Source organism: Penicillium cataractarum, assembly GCF_028827025.1.
Source record: "Penicillium cataractarum strain IBT 29864 chromosome Unknown utg000007l, whole genome shotgun sequence".
Classification (NCBI taxonomy): Eukaryota; Fungi; Ascomycota; class Eurotiomycetes; order Eurotiales; family Aspergillaceae; genus Penicillium; species Penicillium cataractarum.
In genome coordinates, this window is record NW_026622743.1 from 4,006,903 (window position 1) to 4,034,150 (window position 27,248).

Below are 27,248 nucleotides of genomic sequence, written 5' to 3' on the forward strand. Positions count from 1 at the left end.
TTAAATACACATTCTAGGTTATCTGTAGTCCCAATTGAATAAAACTTTACAAACAATATGTTTTAGGTAGAACTTGAAGTATGGACATACGTCATCCCTAGGGTATCCCGATCGGGGCCGGAACTTACATAATTCCGACGCCGAATTTCTTATCGTTGGAGTCAAAGGTTGTGTACTTCGGAGTCGGTGAACATTAAAGACCCCTAGTGGATCTGCACAGCATGGCATCACGACGACTTCAGGGATTCCAGTCCGTCCTTCGTGGCAAGTCCCATCTCTTGCGGCCCCAGCAGCGTCGCTGGGCCCAAGTTCACGATGTCCGCTTCCTGGCCTCCCATCATGACCCTAAGCATGTCCTGGATAAGTACAGGAGTAAGTTGGACGAGAAGGCTAAACAGTAAGTGACCTAGTGTGAAATTATTCTCAACAAATACCTGACCCGTACTGACACTCTCCCCTAGGGAGGGCCTCGACTCTATCGACGCCTTGAAAGAGGCCTACGGCGACAAAATCAAGGACCTTCGCCGCAAAGCAGCCACTGCGGCCACCCCAGAACCAGATGCGCCCACGCCAAAAGCCAAGTCCCAGTCTTTCCACGATACCCCTCCAGCCTTCCACCCTCCCCCACCTCCTCAGACCCCATCGGCCACCGAGCAAGCCGCCCGAGAAGTCTCCGGCAGTGGAAGCCCGATCAAACCGCTCAGCACCTACCTCGATGTCGAGAAGATCCGCGACTTGCCTGCAAAGGAGATCGAAGCCCTCTGGCGCCTTCGATTCGCAAACAGCTCGACCTCCATCTGTGCCGCGATTCCTCTCGAAACCTACCTGCGCATCGCCGAGGCCGCCCGTCACAACCCCCAATTTATCCTCCCTCTGCCTCGCCAGGCAGCCGAGGAGGATATGGAGACGCCGGATGGAACACCGGCACAGACTGCTGCAGAGATCCATTTCCTCCAGTGGGCATTCCACCCGGCCGCGGACGATTTCGTCCCGACCTCCAAAGAGTCGGTCAACAACCACACTTCGACTGTGATTTTCACCAATCTCGGCGCATTCAAGATGCACGGTTCTTTCGCGCAACCGCACACTACTGTCACGCACCATTTGGATCTGGCTGATGACAAGGGTCTGGTTCTCATGCATGGCCAGGTCATGCCTGACCGGGGTGTTTCTACCGCCGAGGCCACCTGGTTGGTGAGTTCCGTGCAGCGCTTCTACGATTTTGGGGGCCAGGCGAGTGGTCGCAAGGGCGAGTTGGTGCGGATGTTTACGAGGGGCGATGCGGAGAACTTTAAGGTGGAGGAGTTGATGGAAGAGACGGAGAGAGTCCACTAGACTCTGCCAACAGGAGGACTTAGATTCATCGTAGTATCTAGAGCACGCTAGTTGCTGATGACCTGTACCATATAAATCGTTGTTTTGCATCTTGAACCACATTTATTCTTCTCTATCCGGACTGGAACTCCTGGAGATGAAGCTCTGACCTTTCGATACCAACAAATGGCCTCAGCTCAACGCCATCCCGCGCCCGCATTAGTGGCCGAGACAAGGGCCCTTGAACTCGCGGGTGGGCCTGACGGTACAACGGCGAGTCCCCAAGACCCACTAGGACACGAGAAGTTGCTTCATTCGTCACGGGAACCAGGTGTGTCATTGCGAGTGGAGTCGTGCAGCATTGCGCAGTTGGTCTTGAATACCCGCAATGGGGAAGGCCACAGACCAAGCCATTTTCTCGTGTTATCCACAGCTGATGTGCGTTTCATGGCGAGCACCTCGTAACTAAACAGCTGACTCGGTGACTAACAGGACTTCTCACAATTAACTATAGTTAGTCGAACGGCCCGTGAAAACCGCCAGTCCTAACCGCAGTATTCTAGTTTGGAAGCCCTGATCAAGTGAACCGGTCGAGGAAATCCATTCCATCGAGTACCGAGTTCACCATCCTTGACCCCGTTGCTTACGGACCGAGTCCTTGCACCTTGTTATGGCGAAAGTAATCCAGCACGTCTTTGAACATGGGAAATGTGAACTGGACACGGCATATCCCGCCATCAAGCCCCTTGAGAAGCAATATCGCGCCTTCCGAATTGTCCTGGAAATCCAACAGGAACCCCTTTGCGACGCGGTAGAATGTTGGTACATGCAAGCCCAATGCAAGAAAGGAGTGCATCGCCATGATACTAGCAGTAGGATCTGAATCGGTGTCCTTTCGAAGCATGACTTTGATATGCCTCAATGCCTCGGCTCTCACTAGCTCGCCCGCTTCTTTCACGGCTTGTCGTACACCTGAATGATGCGGTGCGACGACAGTCAGCTCCTTCAGCGCGACGAGGAGATACTGCGCTGGTAGAACCTCGTGAATTCCAGCTGCCCAGCTTGGCTCGGGGAGGGTCGGAAAATGTGCCATGATTGATCTCGCTGCGGATGACGTGGAGCGTCCTAGCACTCGGCGAAATAATTGTTTGACTTGCTCGTCGACCAAACTGGCCATGCATGGGGAATCTATTGCCGTGTTCCAGATGATGATCTTGCGGTTGTCTCTGGTAGTATCGGCAGTCCATGGTGATGCTGGAGAGCTCTAGGATAACCAGTGTCAGCGAAGTCGTTCTTCGAGGGCTATAATCGCCATTGCAAACCTGCATGCCACTTACCTGGTCTGAGAGCGGGCTAGATATAGATACGTCTGCCATTCAAATGAAGATTGAACTCGACCAGAGTGCGAAGTGCGTCCTGAGCAGCCAATTGCCCAATTCAAGGCTATGAGAGCTCACAATAACTCTGGTGCCAGTTATGGGCGACTTTTCAACAGTCAGCATTGCACCCAGTCAAGCGATATACAAGTGAAAGCCAAAGGGCACGGCTCGCGAAATTTCTGGAACGGAAGCCACGATAAGCAAATGCGAGGGGTTGGGTCTAATTTGATTGTATCGACTCCATCGCTGGATCTGAAGACCGCTGGGGCACTTGTAAACTCTCTCGGAGCCCGGGGCAAATACCGGACCTACCGCCCGAGGAGGACTCCACTAACATGCTGCAGGCAAAAGACCTCTGGAACAAGATAACCTCAAACCCCGTGGAAAGATACCGGAGTGTTTCCCGGTAATTCTTTCTCTCGAGTATGTCCTGGAGCATGCTCTATAGACAGTACCGTGCGGCGTTTCGGCTATAGGTGTGGATGTATCCTGGAAGATCCCATTCGGCCCAGGAGCGGCGGTGATGTGCCATCTAGAACGAGCACCAACTTTACTCGCCGTGGCGTATATATGCGGGGTATATCTGGGGAAAAAGAAGAGACGAGGAATATAAATATTTCAATCTGCACTTATCTCATAAGGACCATTTCATGCCTTGAAGAATTGTGGTCGCGAAGGTATTAGGATCAAATGAAGCCCTGGACGTTAATAAGATGTGCCTTTATTTTGGCTACAACGATGGCTCAGCCAAAAGAGCCAGCCAACAGTGAGTCAAACTTCCTTTGTCAATTGGATTTCCCTCACACTTATCCCAAACAGCATTGGCGCCATTCACATATTCCACATTTCCATTGGGTTCCATCAAAGCCACTGGCTGGCTTGAAGACCAACTCGTCTTAGAAGCCAATGGACTCGCTGGCCACCTGTTCGACTTTTACCGCTACGTTGCGAACTCATCCTGGGTGGGCGGGACGTACGAATATAGCGAGCTACATGAATCTGCGCCGTACTGGTTCAATTATATTGTCCCCCTAGCGTTTACCCTTGATGATCCAAGGTTGAAAAATCAGGCCCAGCAGTTTCTGGACTATGTAATTGATCACCAAGCAGCCGATGGATGGTTGGGGCCGGAGACTACACGGCAGACGCGAGGGATATGGGCGCGAAGCTTGCTATGTTTTGCGTTGATGGTAAGTAGACTATCTCAAGTCTTACTGTAGAATACTATACCACTGGTGGATGACAAAACTAATCCATTTCACGGACAGCAATACGCCGAAGCCGATACATCCCAGACAGATCGTATCGTAACTGCGATGCACAAGTTTTCCACACTGGCAAATTCCATGCTGAAGAACAATTTCACCGGTTTGATTCAACAAAAGTCCGAGAAAGACAACTTTGATCCATACGGATTCGGGCTTTCTAGAACACATGAGCTCCCTTTGGCACTGCAGTGGCTTTACGAGAACCATCCTCGAAATAACTCCGAGGTGATATGGGAGACTATGGATCTCATGTTTGCTGGTGGACGACAGGGTAGCCGTGATTGGACAACATTTTTCGTCGAAGGGGTGTTTCATACTATCGGGACGCCGTATATCAAGACCAGTGGATTCACTCATGGTGTCAACCTAGCTGAAGGTATGATTCGCGAATATCGAATTTCACAAAACTTCTAGACAAATGTTAATGTGCCAAGGGCTCCGATATCCGACTGTGCTATATCGCATGACCGGCAATGAATCATTACTGCAACAGACAGCAGACGCTGTCAATTGGACTTATCTGTATCAATCGACAAGAGCAGGGAGCATTACTGCAGATGAACATCTCGGTGGATTGAGTCCCCAACGAGGGTAAGATTACAAACCATCAAGCGTGAAAAGGATACTAAACACAAATAATTCAGATCAGAAACATGCATGGCAGTGGAAATTATGTTCTCGATGAGCTACCTCTTCCGGTTCCATGGTGTCAACGATTTCGCAGACAAGGCAGAACGAGCTGCATTCAATGCCTTGCCAGCGGCATTGTCTCCCGACTGTAAGCCGTGTATCTCCCCCGGGTTGCCAACCAGACTGACATGAAGTAGGGTGGGCGCACCAATACGTGCAACAGACCAATCAACCCTGGTCTCGGAATTTAACAGCAAAGCCATATTTCAACGTCGTACCTTACGGCAACACTTTCGGTCTAGAGCCTAATTTCCCTTGCTGCACTGTGAATCATGGTCAGGGATATCCTAAGTACGTGGCAGCTTCGTATGTGCGCGAAGAGGAAGACCATGTCATACATGCCCTACTGGGACCTACTACTTTGCACACTAAGGTCAATGGTAAGAATGTCCTCATATCGTGTAAAACTAACTACCCCTTCTCGGGGAAGTTAGTCTATGCGATCACGTCAGCCACAGACATGAAATTCTCCATTCGAATCCCTACCTGGACAAACAGTACGGGACAGAATACCTACTCAATAGATGGCGCAAAGGCAAAGCCTCTCGCACAAGAGTCTGCAGGACTTCAAACACTCCCTATTCAAAAAGGAGAAACCCACCTAGAAATCAACCTCGAGATGTCAGTTCAAATCACGGAGCCTCGCAACGGATCCGTAGCAATCCACTACGGGCCCTTACTCTACGCCCTGGACATCGAATACGCCAACCTATCAAACCACACCCCCCTCAACTGGACAGACCGTACTCCACTCCCAGATGGTCAGATATTACCAGAAACTCGCGACTGGATTCTAGATCCAACTTCGGAATGGCGGTACGCTATCGATCCCGCATCTGTGACGGTTGAGAAGTTGCATGACCCGGATCAAGATCTTCAAAATCCAATTTGGGCACGCGACGCGGCACCTATCGCCCTTTGGGTAGATGGGTGGTTGATCGATTGGGAGGAGCAGACTGGGACAGCCGCTATTCCACCCCAGTATCCCGTTGTTACTGGTGAACCGACTAGGATCAGGCTAGTTCCGTATGGGGCTGCTAAGTTGCGTATTGCGGACTTTCCCGTTGCCCAACGAGCAGCCGTGATGTAAATTACGAGCTTCAGTTTTCTCTGGGTTTGACCTACGTATTTTAAAGCTGGTTTATCTAGCAACTGCCATCACCCAACCACCAAGAAAATGATTCTCAGTCTTTGCACAGACCTTATGTTTTATTGCACGAGAAAGATTTCGCAGAGCAAATTCTACTCCATAGACTCATTGGCTGAACATGAAATGCGACAATTCATCTTGAATTGTTCCCAGTCGCGCTCATGTTCAATTCGATCACCCCCAGAATACAACGCACTATCAGCAATGGAAACCTATTCCTTTTCTTGGCTTTCAGACAATTGACTCTGAATCTGCAAGGAAAACGAAGAACCACGTTTTCCATCTCCCAGACAGCCCCTGGACCCTGGATGCTGAAATTTGAAGGCTGAGGACTGGGGCGAAAATGTTCCATGGTCAACCTCCCGCCATCTGAACTCTACAATTTACACTTTGCACCCTGGCCAACGCTGAGCGTTATGATTAGCCCAATTTGCCACCGAATCCTTCGGTCTGAAACTCTGTTTTTAACATTCGCCGGGCCGTTGCTTCTCGCCTCCTCCGGATCAACAGCCGGTCGGCTTTGCTTTACGTAGTCTTCGAAGCCGATTTGATTCGATGAGTGCCTAGATCGTCCTGTATGCAGGAGATACACGGAATACAATCGCCCCCGGCGTGCGATCCAGATCCCGGTCTGATATTAAGCATGATCCTTCTAAATTTCGCAACTTTATCTACTTTAACACCCTCCCTACTGGTGGGCTCCTTACTCCATGCAGTTGTAGGTATGGTACAATACATCGTAGTTGGACGACGCCACTCCAGTCCGGGGGGCAAGGGGTCTTTGGCTGGTAAGGTGAGGCTCAGTGGCGTTGCGTGACTGAGACAAGCATAGCGTTTCCGTTGCGGCTTCCGTTCTGGCCGGGGACCACTGGGATATCCTTCGTCGTAGATCTATCTCCCTAGGAAGATATATGGGGTATATCCCGGCGCGCTCGACGGAAGACTATCTATAAGGAGTATAGTTTTCGATCAGGCCACGTATTAACGATATGAGATACTTGCGGACATAAGGAGTGAAACAAACCCGTTGGGCGAACGCGGAATCTGGCCGAGGGTTGGACGAGCACGGATCAACGAGGACTCCGTACACTCGTAAAACGTCATTAGTGCTGAGTTGAGATATTTGTAGCCGGTCGCTGTGCAGGACTAGTAACCCCAACAATCCCATAGTGCCCGGTGCAGACCTACGCGTGGCGGATGGGGTCAATTCCTACCGTAGATGGAACAGGCAGGCTTCTGCGATGGTTACCTATTAAACCTATCAAAACTAGGTGAATAATCAGCTATCACGGGGTGTCCGATAAGAAAATGACAATGAGCTGCGCCCGAGTCTGATCTTCTTATCATGAGTGGACCGTCTAAAAGTCCTAAGTGGATACATATCATCACCTTCCGGTTTGGATGTGAGGGGGGGGGGCCGTTCTTGGAATGTCGACGTCGTATGTCGCGGATGTCATCGCATGTCGTACATCGCATGTCGTAAGTGGTGCAACTAACCGACCAACTACTAACCGCAAGTCGTAATTGCTATCAGTGCCCCATCACACCATGAGGGATTTAGGGGTCCTAGGGAGTTTTCCCCGCACTCAAAAAAGTGGGTTTACCAGTTTGGAAGCGGTTCGATTGCGGGGGCGAATGGGATGGGCTATGTGAATCTGGGGATGGAACCCGACGAGAGACCCACGTAGTAATGATGGCTTCATGCCAAGGATAGAACGGTTTATTCAAGAGCAAGAGCGAAGAAAAATCGATAGAGAGAAAGCTATGCAAGAAAGAAATGACTATCAGATGGAGAGGCTCTTCTGATAAGCATGAAACCAACATAGATAACCAGTTTAGTTTCCCCCTTTATCTTGCGTATCGGCCGGTGGCTGGCGGGGAAGGCGTTTCGCCGATCGCGGTAAGCCGTTCCGGTCCTTTTGGTCCTTTTGGATTCGCCTTTCGCCTTCCCCCCTGGAGACTGGGAGAACTTAAAAAGGCGTGGGAGGCTTGGCCCCAAGATAACAACCGGAAAAGGGCCCTGGCAACCGGGGTTAGCCGCGAGGGGGAGAAATGGTTTAAAAGTTACCTGGGTGCCCTGCCATCGTTGCAGATCTCAATAGTTTAGCAAGGGTTTGTTTTTCATTCAATTCAATTCAACCAAGTTTCCTTTTTTCTTCTTTGGTCTCTGTCTTTATTTCATGTCACATCATGTCGGAGAAAACGAAAGAAGACTTCCTGGCTCCCGTGCCCTCCCAGATTGGCGAAATCCTTGAAGGATCTCACGATGCTGTCTTTGGTGAAATCACTGAGGATGGTCCTAACTATCGTGCTGTACGTCATACTCAGAATGGTGCTTGCTCTGAAATTGCCCGCTAACAAGCCATTTTTCCACTCCGTAGGTAGGATGGAAAGGAACGGCCGTCTTGATGATGAAGACCCAAATAGGTCTAGGAGTCCTATCTATCCCTGTCGCCTTTGATGCTCTTGGTGTCGTACCTGGCGTCATCTGTTTGATTGTCATCGCCGGTATTACGACGTGGTCCGACTACGTTATTGGTACATTCAAGTTGAGGCATCGTGAAGTCTATGGCATTGACGATGTGGGTGAGCTACTGATGGGCCGACCGGGTCGTTACCTGCTGGGTTCTGCATTCTGTCTTTGTAAGTTGGCCTCTAACCTTCCATTGACACTGGCTTCTTTGTTAACGTATCTATAGGGTGGATCTTCGTGGCTGGCTCTGGCATGCTGGGTATCTCTATCGGTCTCAATGCTGTCTCCTCGCATGCAACGTGTACTGCAGTCTACGTTGCAATCGCTGCGATCGTCGCCTTTCTATTCGCGAGTATTCAGACGCTTGGGCGCATCTCGTGGCTGGCCTGGATTGGTCTCTTCTGCATTCTGACTTCCAGTAAGTACCATTTTAATTGTCATTCCTACCGTCATACTTATGTAGTCTAATCATCCTCCTAGTCTTGATTGTTACCGTCGCCGTCGGAATTCAAGATCGCCCTTCTGCCGCCCCTGCCGATGCTGTTTGGGTCTCGGACTACAAGATCGTCGGTAGCTCGTCATTCACCGATGCTATCTCCGCCATCTCGACAATCATCTTCGCGTATGCAGGCACCCCTGCCTTCTTCTCCATCGCTTCCGAGATGCGCGACCCAACACACTATAACCGGGCCTTGATACTTTGCCAGTCGGTCGTGACATGCTTCTACCTCGCTATCGGCATTGTCATCTACTATTACTGCGGCTCCTATGTCTCCTCTCCTGCTCTTGGCTCGGCTGGTCCGGTCGTGAAGAAGGTGAGCTACGGCTTTGCGCTGCCCGGTTTGATTGTTAGCACATTGCTATTCGTCCACGTAAGTAGCCCAACTACACCTCGACAGGGAATGTCCCATCCAAAGATGTGTCATCAAATACTAACATGCGACTAGATTACTGGAAAATACATCTTCGTCCGCATGCTCAAGGGCTCCCGCCATTTGACCGCCAACACCGTCAAGCACTGGGTCATCTGGCTCGGATGCACCTTCGGCGTCACCATTGTCGCCTACATCATCGCTAGTGCCATCCCCGTCTTTGGCGACCTCGTCTCTCTGGTCGGTGCCTTGCTCGGTACCCCAATGTGCTTCCAGCCCATGGGTGGTATGTGGCTGTACGATAACTGGTCCAAGGGCAAGAACCATCGCACCATGAAGTGGAACCTGATGGTCTGTTGGTCCATTTTTGTTATCGTGGCTGGATTCTTCTTGATGGTTGCAGGCACGTACGGGTCTGTTGTGAGTATCATCAACAGTTACAAGGAATCTGGGGGTTCGGCTTGCTGGTCTTGCGCCGATAATTCATAGACTAGATTTATGATATATTAAGACTCATGTTCAGTACTTCAAGTTATGAAATGCACGAACCTTTCTCACGCCGCCTAATGTGAAACTAGTAAACAGCTTAACATGCGTAGTTATAAAGTTCCTGAAACCGAATAAGACTAACCTTTCACTTGATGAATTATTCGATCACCTTACCACCAGCGACAGTGACTATTCTTACTTCTCTAGATAGCGGTCATGGCCGTCATTCTCCTACGCCTACAAGTTCGCCCTGCCTGATCGCCCTAATTCTGAAAAGTAGTGGCTATGGAAGGAACTTCCAACCATTTTGTTCGATTGAAGTTGTTATTAAAAGGCGAACCCCCGAGCTTATTTCTACATCTCTCCTCTCTAATGTTCTTGATACTGTACGGAAAATATGGTACCTCATTATGTTTACACTGGGTTGTCTTTTGATCCTCCTCATAAAGCGACCGGCATATTCCAGAAGACTATTATTGGAACCAAGCCCTTTCAACCGAATGTTTCGTGCTATATGCCGCGCGACGGAAATGGCCAGACGTTTAATCGAGGTGGAAAAACGAGGGCTCTTGTATTTTTGAATTGCTCAGATTGACTTTGAGGGACTCTCTGCAGCTTACAGGCAATATTGGAACAATTCTCTAATCCTTGTCATCCTTTTGCCCTTCTTGCGCTTCTCTGCGAGGGATAATTCGGCGATTCAGGCGATTCAGAGGATCTCGCATGAATCTTTCAAGGCTGGACTGAAAATATTCAACCCTCTCGACCTCCTCTTCCTTGTATGCTGTCCATATTTCGATCAGCTTTTGCCTCACACTAAGAGCATCACACCGGTTTGCCTGCTCTTGAAACACTGCACTTTCCAAAAATCTCAGCGTCAATTCCACTGCTTTCCCCTCACACCTGCTGCGGTACATTGCGCCTTTGATGAGACGGCTGTGCCATTCTTCGATAAATGGATGAGGTTGGGCCGTGTCTCCGTCATGAATGAAAAACCGATCATACCCATCAGTTCCTTCATGTGCTCCTCTCTTCTTCCCGTACTTCCGTATGCCGGCGGGACCTTCTTCCAGATAGGTAAACACGATGCTGATCACACATCCCAGGGACCAGACATCGCTACTGGTACTCATAATGGGAGGGGTTGCAATTGACTCTGGCGCAAGGCATGTGCCTTCACCCCTGCAGTTGGTGGCTTTCGAGGTTGGAGAGTTGTGCGTATTTGGCCGACGAAAGCGAGCGAACCTGTTCTTGAGATGTATCACCCTATCATGTTCTTCGCCCTGCCGGCGATACTTGACATAACTCATGCTGAAATCGCTGATCTTCCAAGTAAGCCTCTCCCCGTCGGCGGTCTTTTCCCAGAAAATGAGCACGCTTTCGGGTTTTAAGTCCAAATCATAGCAGACAAGGCGATCCAATTCTTTTGCCTTCAATTCGGCATGTAAGAAGTGAAGCCCGTCCGCCAAACCCTGGATGTTTTCGATAAATCCCGATCTTCTAGCGGTCGAATCGCGCCGCGTCAGATGATTGTTCCTCATGTATTGTTCAAGATCACAGGTTGCCAGAGGCATAAAGAGACTATAAGTTGACGACTCAATGGAAAAGGCGCCAAGGCTTTCAAGGATGGTTTCACATTTCTTCCCAAGTGGAAAAATTGCATTCCTGATGTCGTCTGGTATGTGCTGAAGGATGAACCTGACACTTGTAATGTAGTCCTTCCTTGCAACATCTATAGGTTCTTGATTCGAATAACCACTGAGCGGATCATACAAGTAGCCTCGCGCAATCTTAACCTTGAAAACCGACGCGAGGGATCCTTGCCCGAGAGGCTCTTCCTGGAGATATGGAAGCCTTTGTTCCTCAAGACTCGGAACTAGGATTCTTGATCCTTTCACAATCACTGCGGGGCAAAATATTGCTTGATTGGCGAGAAACGGATACGAGGCGCTATTCTCCCCGAATAACTGCTTGAGGGTCTGTTGACTCGTTGGTAGCGAGCACCCTATCGCGGGCCATGACTCTGTGGCAAGGACCTTGGTAGAAAACTTCTGAACAGCTTCGATGTCGTACATGGAAAAAATTAAGACGGCCAGGAAGTTATGGAGACGTTTCTCATTCAACCTCCGCGCGAGGAATTCCTCAAAGGTGGGATTCGAAAATTCGGAGCCGATGTCGGGGAAATGCAGAGACTGAAAAAGTCGAACCAATTTCTCCTCATGCAAGACCTCCTGAGCGGTTCCTCGAATGATGAACCGATGGTCATAGTCGTCGGGCCGCTGAAAACACCTCATGAGCTCTGCACGCAAGTCCCTGCAGATATCCCCGTAAGAAATAGTCGGTTTATCTTTTGTGGAAGAGGGCTCCGTGGATGTCTGCTTCTGTCGATCGTTGATTGTATACTTTCCTGTTGACGGTGATTGAACGAGGAATTGCAATTCCGGAATGGGCTGCTCTTGTGGCTGCTCAGATGGCCTGATGCCGCTTTGTTCCAGAGTACACCGATGTCGAGATTCAACCTTCGAGGCCGCTTGGATATTCGGCTCCAGCATAGTTTCAGTAGGACAAGAAACGACCATTGCGTCACTTTCCTGCCGGGTCTCTGCTTTTTGTGTCTCCTCGACAGAACCCTTTGTCCCGACTTCTTTCTGGTTTGCATCTAGGATATAGCTAGCAATCTGACTGGCTTTATCTGTTAGGATAGGCTCTGGTAGAAAGTTCCGGATCATTTCTACATAAGAGTTGCTGAATCCGGGGACTTCCAACAAATGGAGAGGCCCCGGGGATTTCCCATTGGAGCTCTCGAGCATGTCGTGCAGTGCCCACAAATATGTCGGAATATCAAGCCCCCCAGAGCTCTCCTCATAATAATGACTCAGCTCTGGGGACAGCTCAAAATCGAGCCGTGGACTTTTTTGAGACACAATATTGGATATTTTATCCCAAAGCCGTGAAATCGAGTCGTTCTTCAAACTTCTGATCCGGTGTTGGCTCATCCTCACAGTCGAAAGCCGGCGATGTGGCAAGAGAGAATCGGCTGCTGGGGATAACAGAGCCGTCCGACATTTTTCCTCCTTGGCTGGTATGAGGTTGCCCATTAGAGTAAAACTTAGGTCAAGTGTTTGAATCAATCCTGTAATGGTTCCCTGACCTTCTAGCTGAAAAGAGTACAGTGATGCAAGGGCCTCTGAGACGTTGCTATAGTAATCGGTACTGCCGGGAGTTTTCATGAGAGAGAGAAAAATTGAGATGAGGTCGCATCGCTGGCCGCAAGCTACTGTGCAATGATCGTACGCACGACCTGGAGATATTTTGGGTTGGTGATGATTGGCGAGGGCTTCTAACACCAGCTCAAATTGGGTTTCCTGAATATGTGCCTCGAGTTTGCGACAACACAAGATCGTGGGAGTGAAATTTGCGGCATGATGGTAGCAGGCTGCTAGCTCATAGATCTCTCTCCACCTCCCACCATCAGGACTGTATCGTTGTACCCTTAATGACAGATCGAGCAGTGCCTGTGCCCTGCTAAATGATACGGAACATGCGATCAACTGATCTATTTCTCTCATCTCGCCGGGTGATGGTTCATTCGGTATTTCTCCATAGCAATGCTTGCCAAATAGGACCGCAACATCCTGCTTTCCAAAGAGCGGTAGGGCTTGTAGGAGAAGGATCAGTACTTGAGAAGCACTCCAAACATGCCCGTTGCACCATAGCGTCAAGTACCATTGTACAAAGTCGCAATTGTCAGATTCTTGAGCTGGCGTCCATGGGCATTTCACGTCACCCATCTTCGCCCAGTTGGAGTTCATCACGGCAAAGACCAAAATCCTGATATAGACCTCAAAAATATGAATCTGCGAATGTTCAATACACGAACAACAAACACTAACTCATAACAGCCTCTTACCTCTACATCACTGGGAAATGCACCCGAAGGAAGCGTTGTACTCCGTTGATAAAGGAATTTCCACGTCCGATCTGCCTGTATCAAAGCCGTCCGTAATGAACCGCGAGTATGAATATGCACGAGAGATCTCATGATTTGCAGCAGCTCAACTTCCTCTTCTTCAAGCACCGGCTCCAAGTATTGAATCTGAATATTCAGAAACTCCGAGAGAATTCGATATTTCTCTTGCACCAAGAGCAGGTCAGCGTACTCGGCAATGATTGGAAAGAGAGAAAGATGTGCTGAGAGCGTTTGCTGAAATAATTCCTCCGCTCGGTCGTACTCTCCGCGTCGCTTGAACCGTACAAAACTCTCGATCTCCTGCTCGATATCCTCTTCTACCTCCATCGTCAAAGAAAATGGAGCTGCTTCTTGACCCGGGTATTCTGACACATTCGCCGTCATTTTGACCCTTGAGCAGATAGTCCTTTGGGCAATAACCCTGTCTTCGTGTCGATGCGGGGATGAAATTTACTCTCAGATGAAGGGTCGATTAGTTGATCAAGATCACAATTATGTGAGCATGCAGGAGTGGTGGTGCCCGGGTGGCCAAAGCGCACATCACTCCTTGCGTGAGCCCCTCTGGATTCCCTCTCCCCAAAACTTCTCTACTGCGAAAAGGCCGGCAAAGATGGCCATAAGCCGTACGGCATTATGTGGAGTCGCTATGTTTTGAAGCGTCGATTCGACAAGTACCAGCAGGAAACTCGAACCCTGTTGGAGCAGCATCGACAAAGCTTGGCTTATAGGGAGGTGCGAACGGTCAAGATTGACTGCTCCTTTATGCCTGATTCTCGATGGGGGGTGATTGGGAAAGAACCGGCCTCGCCTGCTTGGCTTCTCTACCTGGATGTCAAGATCAGCCAGCCCGTAGACTGCTCCCTCGCCAGTGCAAATGTGGAAGTCATTTTCAGGTCGCACAACCCAGAGAGTCAAAGAAGGACAAGTGCAACGCGACTGGGACCCATAATTACCGATTACTTTGGACCCCAGCATATTGATGGTAAAATCATCAGCGCAGAAGGCGGTATTCGAGACGAAGATGCATCCAATTTCTTTGGACAAACATATCTTCTGCGGCCATCGAGAAACGAAAGAGAGCAAATGACTTTGCCATCCGGCGATAAATCTCAATGGACATTACGGGGCTTCTCATGGCCATTAGCTGAAGATGCAAGCGGTCTTCCCCGGCGCATAGAGTGGTTGGTGGAGGACACTGTTGCCTGCGGAGGTCTGCGCTTGGCCCTGGTCCTCCGGCATGACATGAAGCCCTTCTCAATCGATGTCCACATTAATGGTCGCCTTCATGCAGCAAAGAACAAGAAGTACCGGTTCTTCCGGCCTATGGAGCAAAGCAAAATAAAATCAATATCTAGTATCGTGACTCCATCCGGTACAAACGAGTTCCAGTTGGATGACATTGCGTCCAAATTGGATTATGAGATGACGACGCTAAATATCCAAAATTACCGAAACGCGACCAAACTCCTCTTGCAGCCCATGAATTCTGTAGCCGATCATCCAAAATTCTGGGTAGAGCAGAAGGCCAGGGTCGACACTGATCGTTCCGATACCATCCATCAAGGCAAACACTCAACATATACTCATAGCGATTACACTGTCGCCTGGATATGCGCTTTACATATTGAGATGGCAGCAGCAGAGAAAATGCTCGATGAGATTCACCCAAGCCTCTCCATACACCCCAGGGATACCAATCATTATAGCTTGGGGCGAATTGGCTCCCATAACATTGTGTTGGCATGCTTGCCAGAAGGGATGTATGGCACGACTTCAGCTGCAGTGGTAGCTACGCACATCCTTTACACATTTGATCAAGTCCGAATTGGCTTGTTGGTTGGAATTGGAGGGGGCGTACCTTCAGTCAAGAACGATATTCGACTAGGAGATGTGGTTGTGAGCAGCCCTACAGGGGGTTATGGAGGTGTCATTCAACACGATCTTGGCAAACATGTCGGACACAAGATCCAGATGACAGGTGTCTTGAACAAGCCACCGCAATCACTCCTTACCGCAGTTGCTACATTACGGACAAAACATCTGACTGCCGGTGACAACAAGGTTTCCCACTACATGGAACAAATGTTGACGAAAAATCCAAACATGAGGTCCGAATTTTCCTGCCGGGGCTTGGAGCAGGACCAGCTTTTTGGAGCGGACTATGAGCACATTGAATCTCTAGGCACATGCGAAAAATGTGATCAAAGCAGATTAGTTACACGGCGTTCACGGCAACCCGGTCCCAAGATACACTATGGGTTAATCGCCTCTGGGAACCAGGTCATGCGACATGGTTCAACACGGGATGGACTGGCTCAAGGTCTGGGTATCTTATGTTTTGAGATGGAGGCAGCCGGACTTATGGATAACTTCCCTTGCTTGGTTGTGCGAGGCATCTGCGACTATGCAGATTCACATAAGAATAAAGATTGGCAAGGGTATGCTGCGGCAACTGCAGCGGGCTACGCGAAAGATCTTTTATCCGTCATTTCTGTTGCCCAGATTTACTCGACTCCCATAGCAGTTGAAAAGGGAAAGAATGGGAGTGTGTAAGTAAAAGCATAATGAATGAAACCTCCTATATATTTGGAATCTAGAAACAGGACTAGCTGGACTTCCCTGACATTTTCCACCTTCCATACTTCATCAAAGCCCCGTATAAAGAGGAATCTTTTTCGGGTCGACCACCCTAGGATGCATATAATAATACATAATTGGACAAACCTCATGCATAGAGCACCATGTCAATTGACGGGCCACGAGCTCAAAGAGACATGTAATCCGTACTCTCATGAATCCTCGGTACTGCATATTACAGTAGCTCTTGTCTTCTGTGTACGTTGGATCAATCACTCCAACAAACCCCGTTGGCGCCCAACTGCCGCGATTGCTTTCAGGCTCGTCAAATGTATTCCTGATAGATTGCAAGCACGCGTCGTCGATGACGAGACAAACGGTAGATCGAGGAGCATCATCTCCGACAAATGACCCAATTGATTCTAAATGCGCGATAAAGTCTGCGCGAATCTGTTCGACCGACGCGGATTCCCAACGGTCCCGATCTTCAAGAACGACGTTTTTGAAGGTGTCCTTGAGAATTCTCTCGGGGGTTTGGTCTGTGTATTCCCCCCCGAAGATGTCGATTTCCAGCCGGATAGATTCTTCGATTTTATCAAGACAAGCAGACCATAGTTCATCGGACTCCGGGGTATAAACGGTACGATATATGATAAAACCCCAAGGCCACTTGAGGTTTTTAATGAGTTGCACAGAGGCACGGCTCCCATCTTTTAACCAGCCCTGTGATTTCCAAAGTGCTAGGCGTTCCTCGGAAGGAATTGTGAACTCGGGGTGGGTCCAGGGTTCAGGCCAGGAAAGATGATGGAATGACTGAGGACCCGTCATTATAGAAGCAAGAGATTGGAGAGGGAGGGTGATATTTGATGAAATTTTTGAAAATGCGTGAATTGTTGGGAGTGGGAGAAAGCTTTGGCGTGCTTTACAGGCACCAATCAAAAGTACTTAAATTCCATACAGGATTACGACCGTGTTGAGCCTCACCCATTTACACCCTTTCGCTTAGGCAGACTACCTAGATGTCTCGGTTTAATTTACACTATCCAACCAATCGCCCAGTAGCGCCTCTTTGCCAAGGCTCTGCCTACCAGATGTTTACCTTTATTCTTGGCACTCCCGGCACAGACTTTCTAATTTTAAAGGTACATCGATCTGGCAGAAACTGGGGTCTCTCTTGATCTCCTAGCTCATCATGGACCCTTTATCACTGCTTCCACCTGAGATAATTCTTTCAATCCTCTAATTTTGCTCTGACTGCGCTAGCTTAGATGGCTTGCTCAGAACATCCGCCCGGGCGGAGCAGGTGTTGAACGAATATTACCAGCCGATCACAGAATCGGTCATGAAGAATGATCCAATTTTGGGCCAGGGACTGCATTACGAGTTTCGGAATCTTGTGTCCCTCGAATCAGAAGCATTCACTCCCTCGGCCCCACCGGAGCTTCTTGAGGGTGCTTGTACGACTTCGGTTGTGCCACTATCTCTCCCCATTATCCATTCTCTTCGAGCTGTGCGAGAAGCTATCAGCATAGCGACGAGGATCCACTTTGCCGCTTTAGTATGTGTTCAACTTCTTCTCGATCGTCTATCTGTTGCAGAGCCTCGTCGCGTGGTCGGTCCTCCCAGCAAAGCGTACGAATGGGTTAGGAGAAAGTTACCCGAACCCCAAAATGAACCTATCCGATTCAAGTACCATCCTCCATCCTGGGCTGAGATTTATCGCGCAAATCGAATTCTCTGGATCCTAGCGACATTCAATTGCGTTCATCACGCGGCGAATATACGGTGGTCCTGGTCATCAGAGGAAATCAACTCATTCACCAAGCAATATGTCCAAGAATGCTGGCTAAAATGGCGCCTCGAGGAATTGAAAACCATTGCAGAGTGTCTGGCCGTGATGTATCCTAGCGATACAGTGATTCTGGACCATTGTTTCCCCTTTCTTGTGACAATTCCTTCACCAGAAAAGTCGATCGCCCCAGCGCAATTGTTTGTGCCTCCTCCTCCAAATGGCACCGACCAGGACAAGGACTGGGAAAGGATCCGTGCCATGGCTGGACGAAAGAATCACATTATAGGAAAATATCGCTTTATGTGTGGTTTCTTCCGAGATGTGAGACACACTCTCTTTTATGTGAAATTCCAAGCCTTCCGACGTGTTGGAGCCCCTATCTGGGATAATTGACGTTTGCATACAATAGGTCTAATTAGCAAGCCGAGAGAGAGTACGTGCCACGACAGCTCAGTTTTTGACGACATGCCAATCGAATTGCACTTCTCATCGGACTGTGTATTGAATACATGGTGGAGCTTAGCAAAAGAGGAGGATATTGATCAGAACGTTGTTCCTTCTCATTCACCAAATTGGTCATTTCACTCAACTGCAAGCTCCTGAGTGACAACTTCAGCCAATATCCATTATTATCGCGACTTCACCTTGAGTTGACGGTAACGGCCCTGATAATCTTTTGGACTGGGCACGAAAATTCAACGATTTAGTACACGGTGAACTGCCAATGGAGTTCCGGATTCTTTCTGGGGTGCGGGTGTATGATTACATTTCACCATAAGTCTCATGCAAAAAGGACTCGGCATAAATAGCGGATATCACAAGCATGATCAACGGTCCCATGAGTTACTACATATCCTATCACAAGAGCGAAGGTATAGTGCTTACACCACCGGGGAGAGGTGACCTAAGGACCCCAGGAAGTTATCTAGTGAATTTCTTTCACTTTATTCATGATTCGATGTGATCATCGTGTTATGAACAACTGGATTGCGCGAGTGATAGATCTACGGTCACACCAAGGCCGACGGCCCCTTATCGAGGCCTCGAGGCGGACTGCAGGCGAGAGGACAGGAACTCATGTTCTCCACACGCCTTGATCGTGTATGGTCACCAACCAATTATGATGATGTGTCAATCGGAGAAACACTCCTATTACCACCAGAGAAGAGGGGCTGCAGGTTCTACGTGGAGTTGAATGAGGATTTATGGGCCGCTCTGCAGAACAAGCCAAGTACTACCAAGGATTAGTGCTTACCTAGATTACGCGAGCCGACACGCCTCCTTGACCCAATGAATTTACAATAATTATGGCCCCACGAACTATATAAGTTCAGTGATAAGCCAATGCTAAACCTGCAGGTCAAAAATTTATCTTCTACCCAAGGCCATAACCATGGGTATTACCCAGGAGCTGCCACGCACTGGGCTTGCTGCCCTCCTCGCGAGTCTTGATATCCCAGGTGAAATCCAACTACCTACTGGCACTGTTGTCAAAGTTGGTAATGGCGCGCCAAAATACCGAGTCATCTTTCGATCTGAAAGTGCTCTCCGTACGCCGATGACGGAACTCGGCGTCGGTCGTGCCTATGTCTCTGGTGAAATTCAAGTTGAAGGGGACTTTGGTGCTCTTTTTGATGCGCGAGATAAACTGCCCGATAAAATGCCTTTGCGACAAAAGTTCCAATTCTTATACGACTATTTCCGGACTGCAACGGCCATGAACTCCAAGGCTATTGGCGAACACTATAGTCGAGGCGACGATTTCTACCTCACGTTTATCGACAAGCGATATAGATTTTACTCTCAGGGACTCTTCAAACATCCGGACGAGACTATTGAGGAGGCATCGGAGCATAAACTTGAGAGCATGTTCAACGGCTTGGAGCTCAAGCCTGGACAGAGACTGCTTGACATCGGTGGCGGCTGGGGAGGTGTCACGCAGTACTGTGGTGCTCGTGGTGTACACGTCACAACGTTAACTTTAACGGTGGACTCCGCTCGGTACATTCAAAATCTGATTAGCGAAAAGAACCTCCTCGGTGAGGTCTTTCTACAGGACTTTTTAAACTTCAAACCCGAGGAGCCGTTCGATCATGTCGTCATCTACGGTGTTATCGAGCATCTTCCAGATTACCGAGGATTTGCTCGCAGGATTTGGGATGTACTTAAACCCGGAGGACGAATTTATCTCGATGGATCGGCAGCTGTTACCAAGTTTGCTGTGAGCTCATGGACGAGGGATTATATCTGGCGGGGCACCCACACTTTCATGACTGTGCAGGATGTCATGGCTGAATTCTTGTATCATGGCTTCGAGGTCATCGAGATAGTTCGAGAAACCAAGGACTATGAGCTTACCATGTTGGAATGGGCCAAGAGACTAGATGCAGCCAAGGAGGAAGTCATTGCAGGCTGGGGAGAAGAAACTTATCGCATATTCCGACTATTTCTGTGGGGCGGGACTCATGCATTCAAGACAAATACTTTGCAGGCGTACCATATGGTCGCGGAAAAGACCAATTCACCAGGCCCACGTCCATCGACATATCGCCGACTTGTTCAGTTCCTGGGGACACTTCGTTAACGTGCTAAGAATTGAATGTTCGGCAAATCCCTACTATCGGTGTACTAGTCGAGTCATTTATAGTACCACGTGAACCAATGAGCATGATTAAATTCCAGGGCTAGCAAATAAATTAAAACTAAAATATATCAAGCACAGCACAGCCGCCAGCATCCCGATGCCTGATGGAGAAGAGCGTAAGAATGTTATACCGTAGACGAAGAGGCAAACTTGGAGCAACAGAAACTTGGAGGTACACCACCCGTCTCTCTTTTTTCGCATATAAGGTACTTGACTTCCAACGACAGAGTTGTAAAGTATTCATGCTCCTCTCCTAGGGCGCTTCGGTTGCAGAACCACCAGTGTGAAGAATGTGTGAAGAATCAGATGTTTGTCTGAGGCTAGGCTAGATTCTCTGGCGCCTATTGGCCACCAGCAACTCATAGTTCAGTCTTGGCGTAAGCCGCCCTGGTTTTCAACCAGGATTATGGACGGTGCTTATTATTCAGGGTTCTAGATTATGCAATCAGACCCCTGATTCATTACATCTGGGGTCTTCCCATTATTTCTCGATGATCGTTTCTCCTTTTTTTCTTCGTCCCCACCCACGCTCGTTTACGCTCGTTTACACCACGCCATTGATATCATTCTACCACTCTTTTCTAAGTTAATTATTCATATTTCAAAATGCTTTTCAAGTCTCTTGCTCTCGTGGCTGGTGCCACTCTTGCGGTCGCTGACAGCACCGTCACGCTTTTCCTGCCTGGCTTTGATGCGCAGTCAATTGACGCGAAAATCCTTGGTTCGGTACGGTGTTTAGGATCTACATGCCCGGCCTGGAATATCTAGAATCGATTACTAACCTCCATCTAGAGCAACTCAATGACCACCTACCTGCTCAACTGCCCGCCCAAGGAGGATCCCAACAGCTGCGGTCTCCCAGATGTTGGATACACAGTCACCGCAGGTGCCTCCAGTGTGATTTACGGCATGAGCTATGGCGACGAGTAAGCGCATTTCAACCATCCATATATTTATCCTACATATCGACATGTCACTAAACCCACGCAGGACAATCTCCCAAACTTGCAAGCTGGACGGAACCACCTCCGCCACCTGTTGGGCAACTGTTGTCTCCGGCACCATGACCGAGACCGAGTCCGATTCGATTGGAATCGCAACCATCCCCTACGGTGGATTCCAAGCCGTCCACGTCACGGCGACTCAGACTGGCGGTGCAGCTGCTTCAACTGGTGCTTCCGCTTCCGCTTCCACGGCTACCTCGACTTCGACTGGCTCTGGTTCTACTACCACCGGAACGAGCACTGGATCTGCCTCGCAGAGTGGAAAGACTTCGACATCTGCGGCTAGCACGAGCGCTTCGCACTCTTCTAACGCCGCTATACCCATGATGACTGCGCATGGTCTCTGGGTTGCGGGTGGTGCTGCCGCTGCTTTGGCTCTGGTCGCCGTTTAATTCATACAGAAACACCATGTATATCTAGTTATTTTGAAAACCAATGTACTAAAATCGAATGACTTGTCCTGGACAGCAATGTGTATCAAAGTGCTTCTATGTGTTTTATTAAGTGATCGCATCATATATTTTCAAGACAAGCCATACACCTTGTACACCTCAATTTCTTCCCCGTACTCTCGAGGCATCGATGGAAGCCGAGACAGAATAGAAGACCAGGGACATTCGAATGCAATACCATTCCGAGTCATTGCAACATTTTGAGACGGATATTCCACTCTTAGGTCGCTGTAGGAGCAGAAGAAGATATAGTATGGTCTAGAATGTTCTACCAGTCATTCAAATGCAATTCAGTGGTGAAACAGAAGTTTTGTCTACAGTATTGCGACTGTGTGAATTGCTGACGGAGCGGAACGGACATGGCGATCCGCAATTTTCAGGCCAAACATGAGTATCGGAAGGAGTTCCGCTTCCGAGCAGCTTTTCTCCCCGACGACCACTTTTCGACCAGTTCAATCTGGTACGACATTCTTTGCTTCCCCAAATATTTATTCACCAGTTCCAACTACTTCTTCAATTCTCACATTTGACCACTTTCAAGCCCCATTGACTAAAATTTGCGCTGATACTGGTGCTACGTCTGTCTTGCTGCATAAACTTCTGCCCCGCACGCCGCCGGATCGCCTGCAGGTCTCCCCCGCTCGCATACATTTCATACATTCTGCTCCATCGCAAGACATGGACCGCGAACAATTCCGGGCTGCGGCCCATTCGGCCATCGACGATAGTACGTGAGCTTCTCAATTGACGCTCCCAGGACTATCTGAAGCTAACCGGGTCATTCCGTAGTCGTCAGTTACTTCGATTCCGTCCCCGACCGTCGAGTCCTCCCCGCCGTTGACCCTGGTTACCTGCGCCCATTGATCCCCGAGAACCCTCCGACCGAGCCAGAAGACTGGGCGAAGATCCAAGAAGATGTTGATACCAAAATCAAGCCCGGTCTCACCCATTGGCAGTCTCCCAACTTCATGGCATACTACCCAGCCAGCGTGACGTATCCGAGTATCCTGGGCGAGATGTACTCGGCGACTTTCACGGCGCCGGCATTCAATTGGCTGTGCTCACCGGCTTGTACGGAGATGGAGACCATTGTCATGGATTGGGTTGCCAAGGCGCTGGGTCTTCCGGAGTGTTTCTTGAGTACGTCCAAGAATCTCGGTGGTGGAGTGATTCAGAACAGTGCCAGTGATGCTATTGCGACGATGTTGGTGGCTGCTCGCGAGAGACGCGTGCGCGAGATGGTCCTCGCAGAGGGTCTGAAGGAGGGAACTACCGAGTACGAAGAGCGCAAAATGGATCTTCAGCCGAGGTTGGTTGCTATCGCCAGTGACCAGACGCATAGCAGTGCTGCCAAGGGTGCGTTGATTGCTGGTACTCGGTTCCGCAGCGTGTCTACGCGGTTGGAGGAGAATATGGAGATGACTGGTTCCCGGCTCCGGGAGGTCCTGGAGCAGTGTGATAAGGATGGGTTGACGCCGTATCATCTCACTATGACTTTTGGTACCACCAACACCTGCAGCGTGGATCGCTTTGCAGAGATCAAGGCTGTTCTGCAGGAGAAGCCTGCGTGGCAGCGTATCTGGGTGCATGTCGATGCTGCGTATGCCGGAGCTGCTCTGGTGGCAGATGAGTGGCAGTACATTGCGAAGAACTTTGCGGAAGGCGTGGATAGTTTCAATATGAACATGCACAAGTGGTTGCTGGTCAACTTTGATGCAAGGTTAGTTTCATCCTTCTTCTCTCTACTCTCAACCAAACTGATTATTGACACCTGCAGCGTTCTTTTCGTCCGCAACCGTCTCGACTTGACCAACGCCCTCGATATTACCCCGACCTACCTGCGCAACCCATACTCTGATATGGGCACCGTGATCGACTACCGCAACTGGTCCATCTCGCTGGGCCGTCGCTTCCGCGCTCTGAAGATCTGGTTCGTCATGCGCAGCTACGGCCTCAATGGCATGAAGGCACACATCCGCAAGACTATCGAGCTGGGCAACACATTTGCCGACCTCGTCCGTGGCCGGTCAGATCTCTTCGAGATCGTCACCAAGCCTGCCTTTGCCTTGACGGTGTTCCGTATCAAGAACCCTCAGGTGGCTAATGGCAGTGCCAGCGGTGTGACTGTCGTGCAGAAGGATGAGATCGCTGATGGTATCACGAAGAAGGTATATGAGTTGATTAATGCCCGTGGAGAGATTTTCATTACTTCTACGGTGATTGATGGGATTTATGTCATTCGCGTGGTGAGTGCGAATCCCATGGCCGAGGAGAAGTTTGTGCGCAATGCTTTTGATATTGTTGTTCGGACGACGGAAGAAGTTTTGCAGGAGAAGAAATAGACTTTTGCTATAAATGGTTTGAATGTATATATTCGCGATATGCCAAAAGAGTCAGATACATGCCCGGGTGGAGGCATCAATAGACGATGACCAGGCTACCTAGAAGCCTACTCTGCTGTAAGCTGTGACTATTATCTATCCCAAAGTATCATGTGGAACAATGCTTGTCCTATCTCAACCTCGTCTACTTCGGCAACCTCACAAGAGTCCGAATTCACAGCCGAAGCCATTCGCAGTGGGTCTCGGGCATAAAGCCGACTCGGAGTGGATTCGGCTCGCGCAGCTTTCCCCGCGCTTTAAGAAGATTGGAGATGCCCATTCTCCAACTTTGCAATTGCACAGGATCGAGTGCTATTCAGCGAATTTCTATCGATTTCATGTCTATTCGCATCCTCCACACAATGCGACCGCAATTCCTCTCGCGAACGCGTTATTTAAACGCCCCTCGCACCTTCACCACCTCCGCCCGGTTCTTCTCCGCAGACCCGCCCGCCTCTTCAGTCGCAGCCTCATTCCTCTCCCGCTTCCAATCGTCCGGTCCTCAAACACGAACTCAAACACTCGACGCGAATCAATTACAACTTCTCACACTCACGCTGAACCGTCCTTCCTTATACCCGGGCTCGCCTTCGGTTTCCAATACACCAAATGCGCCTCCACTTGACACCCCCGTGCCTCCGGGCTACCACCTTGTTTACTTCACGCCTGCTTTCTTAGAAGGAGAGCTGGGCGCTGATGGTACCGATGCATCCTATAACCCCGAGTTCCCGTTTACGAGACGCATGTGGGCTGGTGGGGAGGTCTCTTGGCCTCGGGGCGCAGATGGAAAGCCGAATCCCTTACGTGTGGGACAGGAAGTCCGCGAGACGACGCGTGTGCTTAGCGCCGAGTCTAAGGTTGTCAAGAAGACGGGCGAGGATATGATCGTTGTCGGTGTTGAGAAGGAATTCTCGAATGAACATGGTGTCTCGATTATTGATCGAAGGTAAACATGTCCTTTTAATCCTGGGCTATGGAAATATACTAACGGTAGAAATAGGAATTGGGTATTCCGCAAAGCGTTACCAATCCCATCAACTTCGACACCGACTAGCACCGCGCCCCCGTCAACATCGCATCTCACAGAGACCTCTGCCTCGAACATCTCCACCGAAGGCACCACCCATTCAAAAACATTCGTCCAATCCCCCGTGACACTCTTCCGCTTCTCAGCCCTAACATTCAACCCGCATAAAATCCACTACTCCCTACCCTGGGCGCGTGATGTCGAGGGACACAGGGATATCGTTGTCCACGGCCCATTGAACTTGATCTCGATCTTGGATTTGTGGCGAGATGTCCGGGATCAGGGGAATAGTGGTGTCGATCCGACTGCGGTTATTCCACGGAGTATCTCGTATCGGGCGACTAGTCCGTTATATGCGGGTGATGAGTATAAGATTGTCCTGCAGGAGAATGGGGATGTGGCCAAGGTGCAGATTCTGGGGCCTGGAGGTGTCGTTGCTATGAAGGCGGAGATTCAGGCGTGAATGGTGTATACATGAGTATATCATCGTCATATTTTAGTCAACCTCCCAGTTGTTAAATCAACGAGGATACATGGAGACTAAAATTAATAGGCCAGCATGCCAATCGTAAAGTTCCCCTTTCTCGCTCTCGTCTGCCTTTCCTTTTCAATCAAACCACACACAGTCAATACAGCCATCGTAATCATATCCTCTCCCATATCCTCTCTCAAAAGCAAACTCCCACCACTCTTGGTACCAGGTGCACCCCCGGAATACGCAGCGTAGACAGTAGAGTTGTCCATATCACCAAGCTCCAGATTCTGGTATACCCGATTACCGGATGAAGACGCCGGGTATTCGACTGTTTTCCATAAGAAGTACTTCTCATCCATCGTTTCGGTCTTCTCGCCTGCTTCTGACTTTTGCGGCACAGACCAGCGATAAGAATCGTGTTGCTTGATCCATATCATACGCGATGAGGTCCCATGAGAGCTAATCTGCATCTCAGATGGGCGGAACTTGTTGAAGCGACAGTGACCGAGGACACGGTTTTCCTTTTTGGATCCGCTGTACATTGTTATTTCGGTGTTGTCGCTGAATAGACCGGCAATGTCGATGGAGTATAGTGTGTTTTCGGGTTGGTTCTTGGTTGAGATTTCCATGTTGATGCGCCAGGGGCCGATACGAGTAAAAACGAGTTCATTCGGACCGGCGGATGCTTTTAGCATAGTCAATGAAGACGCGTTGGACTTTGGTGGTGTTTTGGTGACTGCACCAGGGAGGATATCGCGGTCATCGTGTTGAGTATGCATATTGTCGAGTAGTGGTATGTTGGAGGTAGTGAACAATGTGTGGAAAATGGCTTTGCAAGAGGAATCAAACCTTAGGAAAACCAGTCAAGATATAGCGACAAAGAAGGAGTGTATATTAATATAAACTTTAGACTTTTGTCGATTATGGCGCAGGACTGTCAACACAGCCACCATGGGGGCCAAGTCGCAGCATTCTGCCTTGCCGACGTCATATTTCAAATTAGGGACGGCGATCATGCATATGACAGTTCATAGCAGCTTAAAACCGCAGAATTTACGATATGGACCGAATAGATAATAGTATAATGACTGGTGCGGCATTCTGTGCAGTTGGGGGCTTGAGGCCGAGGCACAGGCAAAGTTGAGATATTGAGGGTTATCACCAACTTCCAGTTCTTCCAGGTAATCTCCCCCCTCATATGGCCTAGTTGGTCAGCCAGGTTTGCGCCACCTGGTTGGCCAAGGGTGTGCCCCTGTGAAGGAAAAATTGAGGGGAAATATGGTTGACTGGT

At 49.4% G+C, this 27,248-nt stretch overlaps 13 protein-coding genes across 13 annotated transcripts; 8 read left to right on the top strand and 5 right to left on the bottom strand.

Annotated features, from left to right (window-relative positions):
• Positions 1-221: 221 nt before the first annotated feature.
• N7496_008982 (ATP11 family protein) lies at positions 222-1,335 on the top strand (the record flags this gene model as incomplete). Its single annotated transcript, XM_056701901.1, has 2 exons — positions 222-397; positions 462-1,335. 2 exons carry the CDS (start codon positions 222-224, stop codon positions 1,333-1,335), a joined length of 1,050 nt encoding a protein of 349 aa, XP_056553964.1.
• A 112-nt stretch (positions 1,336-1,447) lies between these two features.
• N7496_008983 (uncharacterized protein) lies at positions 1,448-1,654 on the bottom strand (the record flags this gene model as incomplete). The annotated part of the gene is made up of 1 exon (XM_056701902.1): positions 1,448-1,654. One exon carries the CDS (start codon positions 1,652-1,654, stop codon positions 1,448-1,450), a length of 207 nt encoding a protein of 68 aa, XP_056553965.1.
• Positions 1,655-1,957: 303 nt separating this feature from the next.
• N7496_008984 (uncharacterized protein) lies at positions 1,958-2,407 on the bottom strand (the record flags this gene model as incomplete). The annotated part of the gene is made up of 1 exon (XM_056701903.1): positions 1,958-2,407. One exon carries the CDS (start codon positions 2,405-2,407, stop codon positions 1,958-1,960), a length of 450 nt encoding a protein of 149 aa, XP_056553966.1.
• Positions 2,408-3,431: 1,024 nt separating this feature from the next.
• Positions 3,432-5,741, top strand: N7496_008985 (uncharacterized protein; the record flags this gene model as incomplete). Its single annotated transcript, XM_056701904.1, has 6 exons — positions 3,432-3,459; positions 3,513-3,883; positions 3,962-4,337; positions 4,396-4,552; positions 4,606-4,739; positions 4,789-5,741. The coding sequence occupies 6 exons, from the start codon at positions 3,432-3,434 to the stop codon at positions 5,739-5,741; spliced, it is 2,019 nt and encodes a 672-aa protein (XP_056553967.1).
• Positions 5,742-7,991: 2,250 nt separating this feature from the next.
• Positions 7,992-9,635, top strand: N7496_008986 (uncharacterized protein; the record flags this gene model as incomplete). Its single annotated transcript, XM_056701905.1, has 5 exons — positions 7,992-8,114; positions 8,183-8,444; positions 8,501-8,692; positions 8,755-9,146; positions 9,222-9,635. The coding sequence occupies 5 exons, from the start codon at positions 7,992-7,994 to the stop codon at positions 9,633-9,635; spliced, it is 1,383 nt and encodes a 460-aa protein (XP_056553968.1).
• Positions 9,636-10,276: 641 nt separating this feature from the next.
• Positions 10,277-13,447, bottom strand: N7496_008987 (kinase-like domain-containing protein; the record flags this gene model as incomplete). The annotated part of the gene is made up of 1 exon (XM_056701906.1): positions 10,277-13,447. One exon carries the CDS (start codon positions 13,445-13,447, stop codon positions 10,277-10,279), a length of 3,171 nt encoding a protein of 1,056 aa, XP_056553969.1.
• Positions 13,448-16,394: 2,947 nt separating this feature from the next.
• N7496_008988 (uncharacterized protein) lies at positions 16,395-17,010 on the bottom strand (the record flags this gene model as incomplete). The annotated part of the gene is made up of 2 exons (XM_056701907.1): positions 16,395-16,410; positions 16,469-17,010. 2 exons carry the CDS (start codon positions 17,008-17,010, stop codon positions 16,395-16,397), a joined length of 558 nt encoding a protein of 185 aa, XP_056553970.1.
• Positions 17,011-17,524: 514 nt separating this feature from the next.
• On the top strand, positions 17,525-18,367 carry N7496_008989 (uncharacterized protein; the record flags this gene model as incomplete). Its single annotated transcript, XM_056701908.1, has 1 exon — positions 17,525-18,367. The coding sequence occupies one exon, from the start codon at positions 17,525-17,527 to the stop codon at positions 18,365-18,367; it is 843 nt and encodes a 280-aa protein (XP_056553971.1).
• Positions 18,368-19,367: 1,000 nt separating this feature from the next.
• Positions 19,368-20,558, top strand: N7496_008990 (S-adenosyl-L-methionine-dependent methyltransferase; the record flags this gene model as incomplete). Its single annotated transcript, XM_056701909.1, has 1 exon — positions 19,368-20,558. One exon carries the CDS (start codon positions 19,368-19,370, stop codon positions 20,556-20,558), a length of 1,191 nt encoding a protein of 396 aa, XP_056553972.1.
• A 666-nt stretch (positions 20,559-21,224) lies between these two features.
• On the top strand, positions 21,225-22,014 carry N7496_008991 (uncharacterized protein; the record flags this gene model as incomplete). Its single annotated transcript, XM_056701910.1, has 3 exons — positions 21,225-21,344; positions 21,411-21,544; positions 21,609-22,014. 3 exons carry the CDS (start codon positions 21,225-21,227, stop codon positions 22,012-22,014), a joined length of 660 nt encoding a protein of 219 aa, XP_056553973.1.
• A 738-nt stretch (positions 22,015-22,752) lies between these two features.
• Positions 22,753-24,416, top strand: N7496_008992 (putative aromatic-L-amino-acid decarboxylase; the record flags this gene model as incomplete). Its single annotated transcript, XM_056701911.1, has 3 exons — positions 22,753-22,801; positions 22,864-23,794; positions 23,852-24,416. The coding sequence occupies 3 exons, from the start codon at positions 22,753-22,755 to the stop codon at positions 24,414-24,416; spliced, it is 1,545 nt and encodes a 514-aa protein (XP_056553974.1).
• A 377-nt stretch (positions 24,417-24,793) lies between these two features.
• N7496_008993 (hydroxyacyl-thioester dehydratase HTD2) lies at positions 24,794-25,945 on the top strand (the record flags this gene model as incomplete). The annotated part of the gene is made up of 2 exons (XM_056701912.1): positions 24,794-25,401; positions 25,456-25,945. The coding sequence occupies 2 exons, from the start codon at positions 24,794-24,796 to the stop codon at positions 25,943-25,945; spliced, it is 1,098 nt and encodes a 365-aa protein (XP_056553975.1).
• An 83-nt stretch (positions 25,946-26,028) lies between these two features.
• N7496_008994 (uncharacterized protein) lies at positions 26,029-26,736 on the bottom strand (the record flags this gene model as incomplete). The annotated part of the gene is made up of 1 exon (XM_056701913.1): positions 26,029-26,736. One exon carries the CDS (start codon positions 26,734-26,736, stop codon positions 26,029-26,031), a length of 708 nt encoding a protein of 235 aa, XP_056553976.1.
• Between the last annotated feature and the right edge of the window lie 512 nt (positions 26,737-27,248).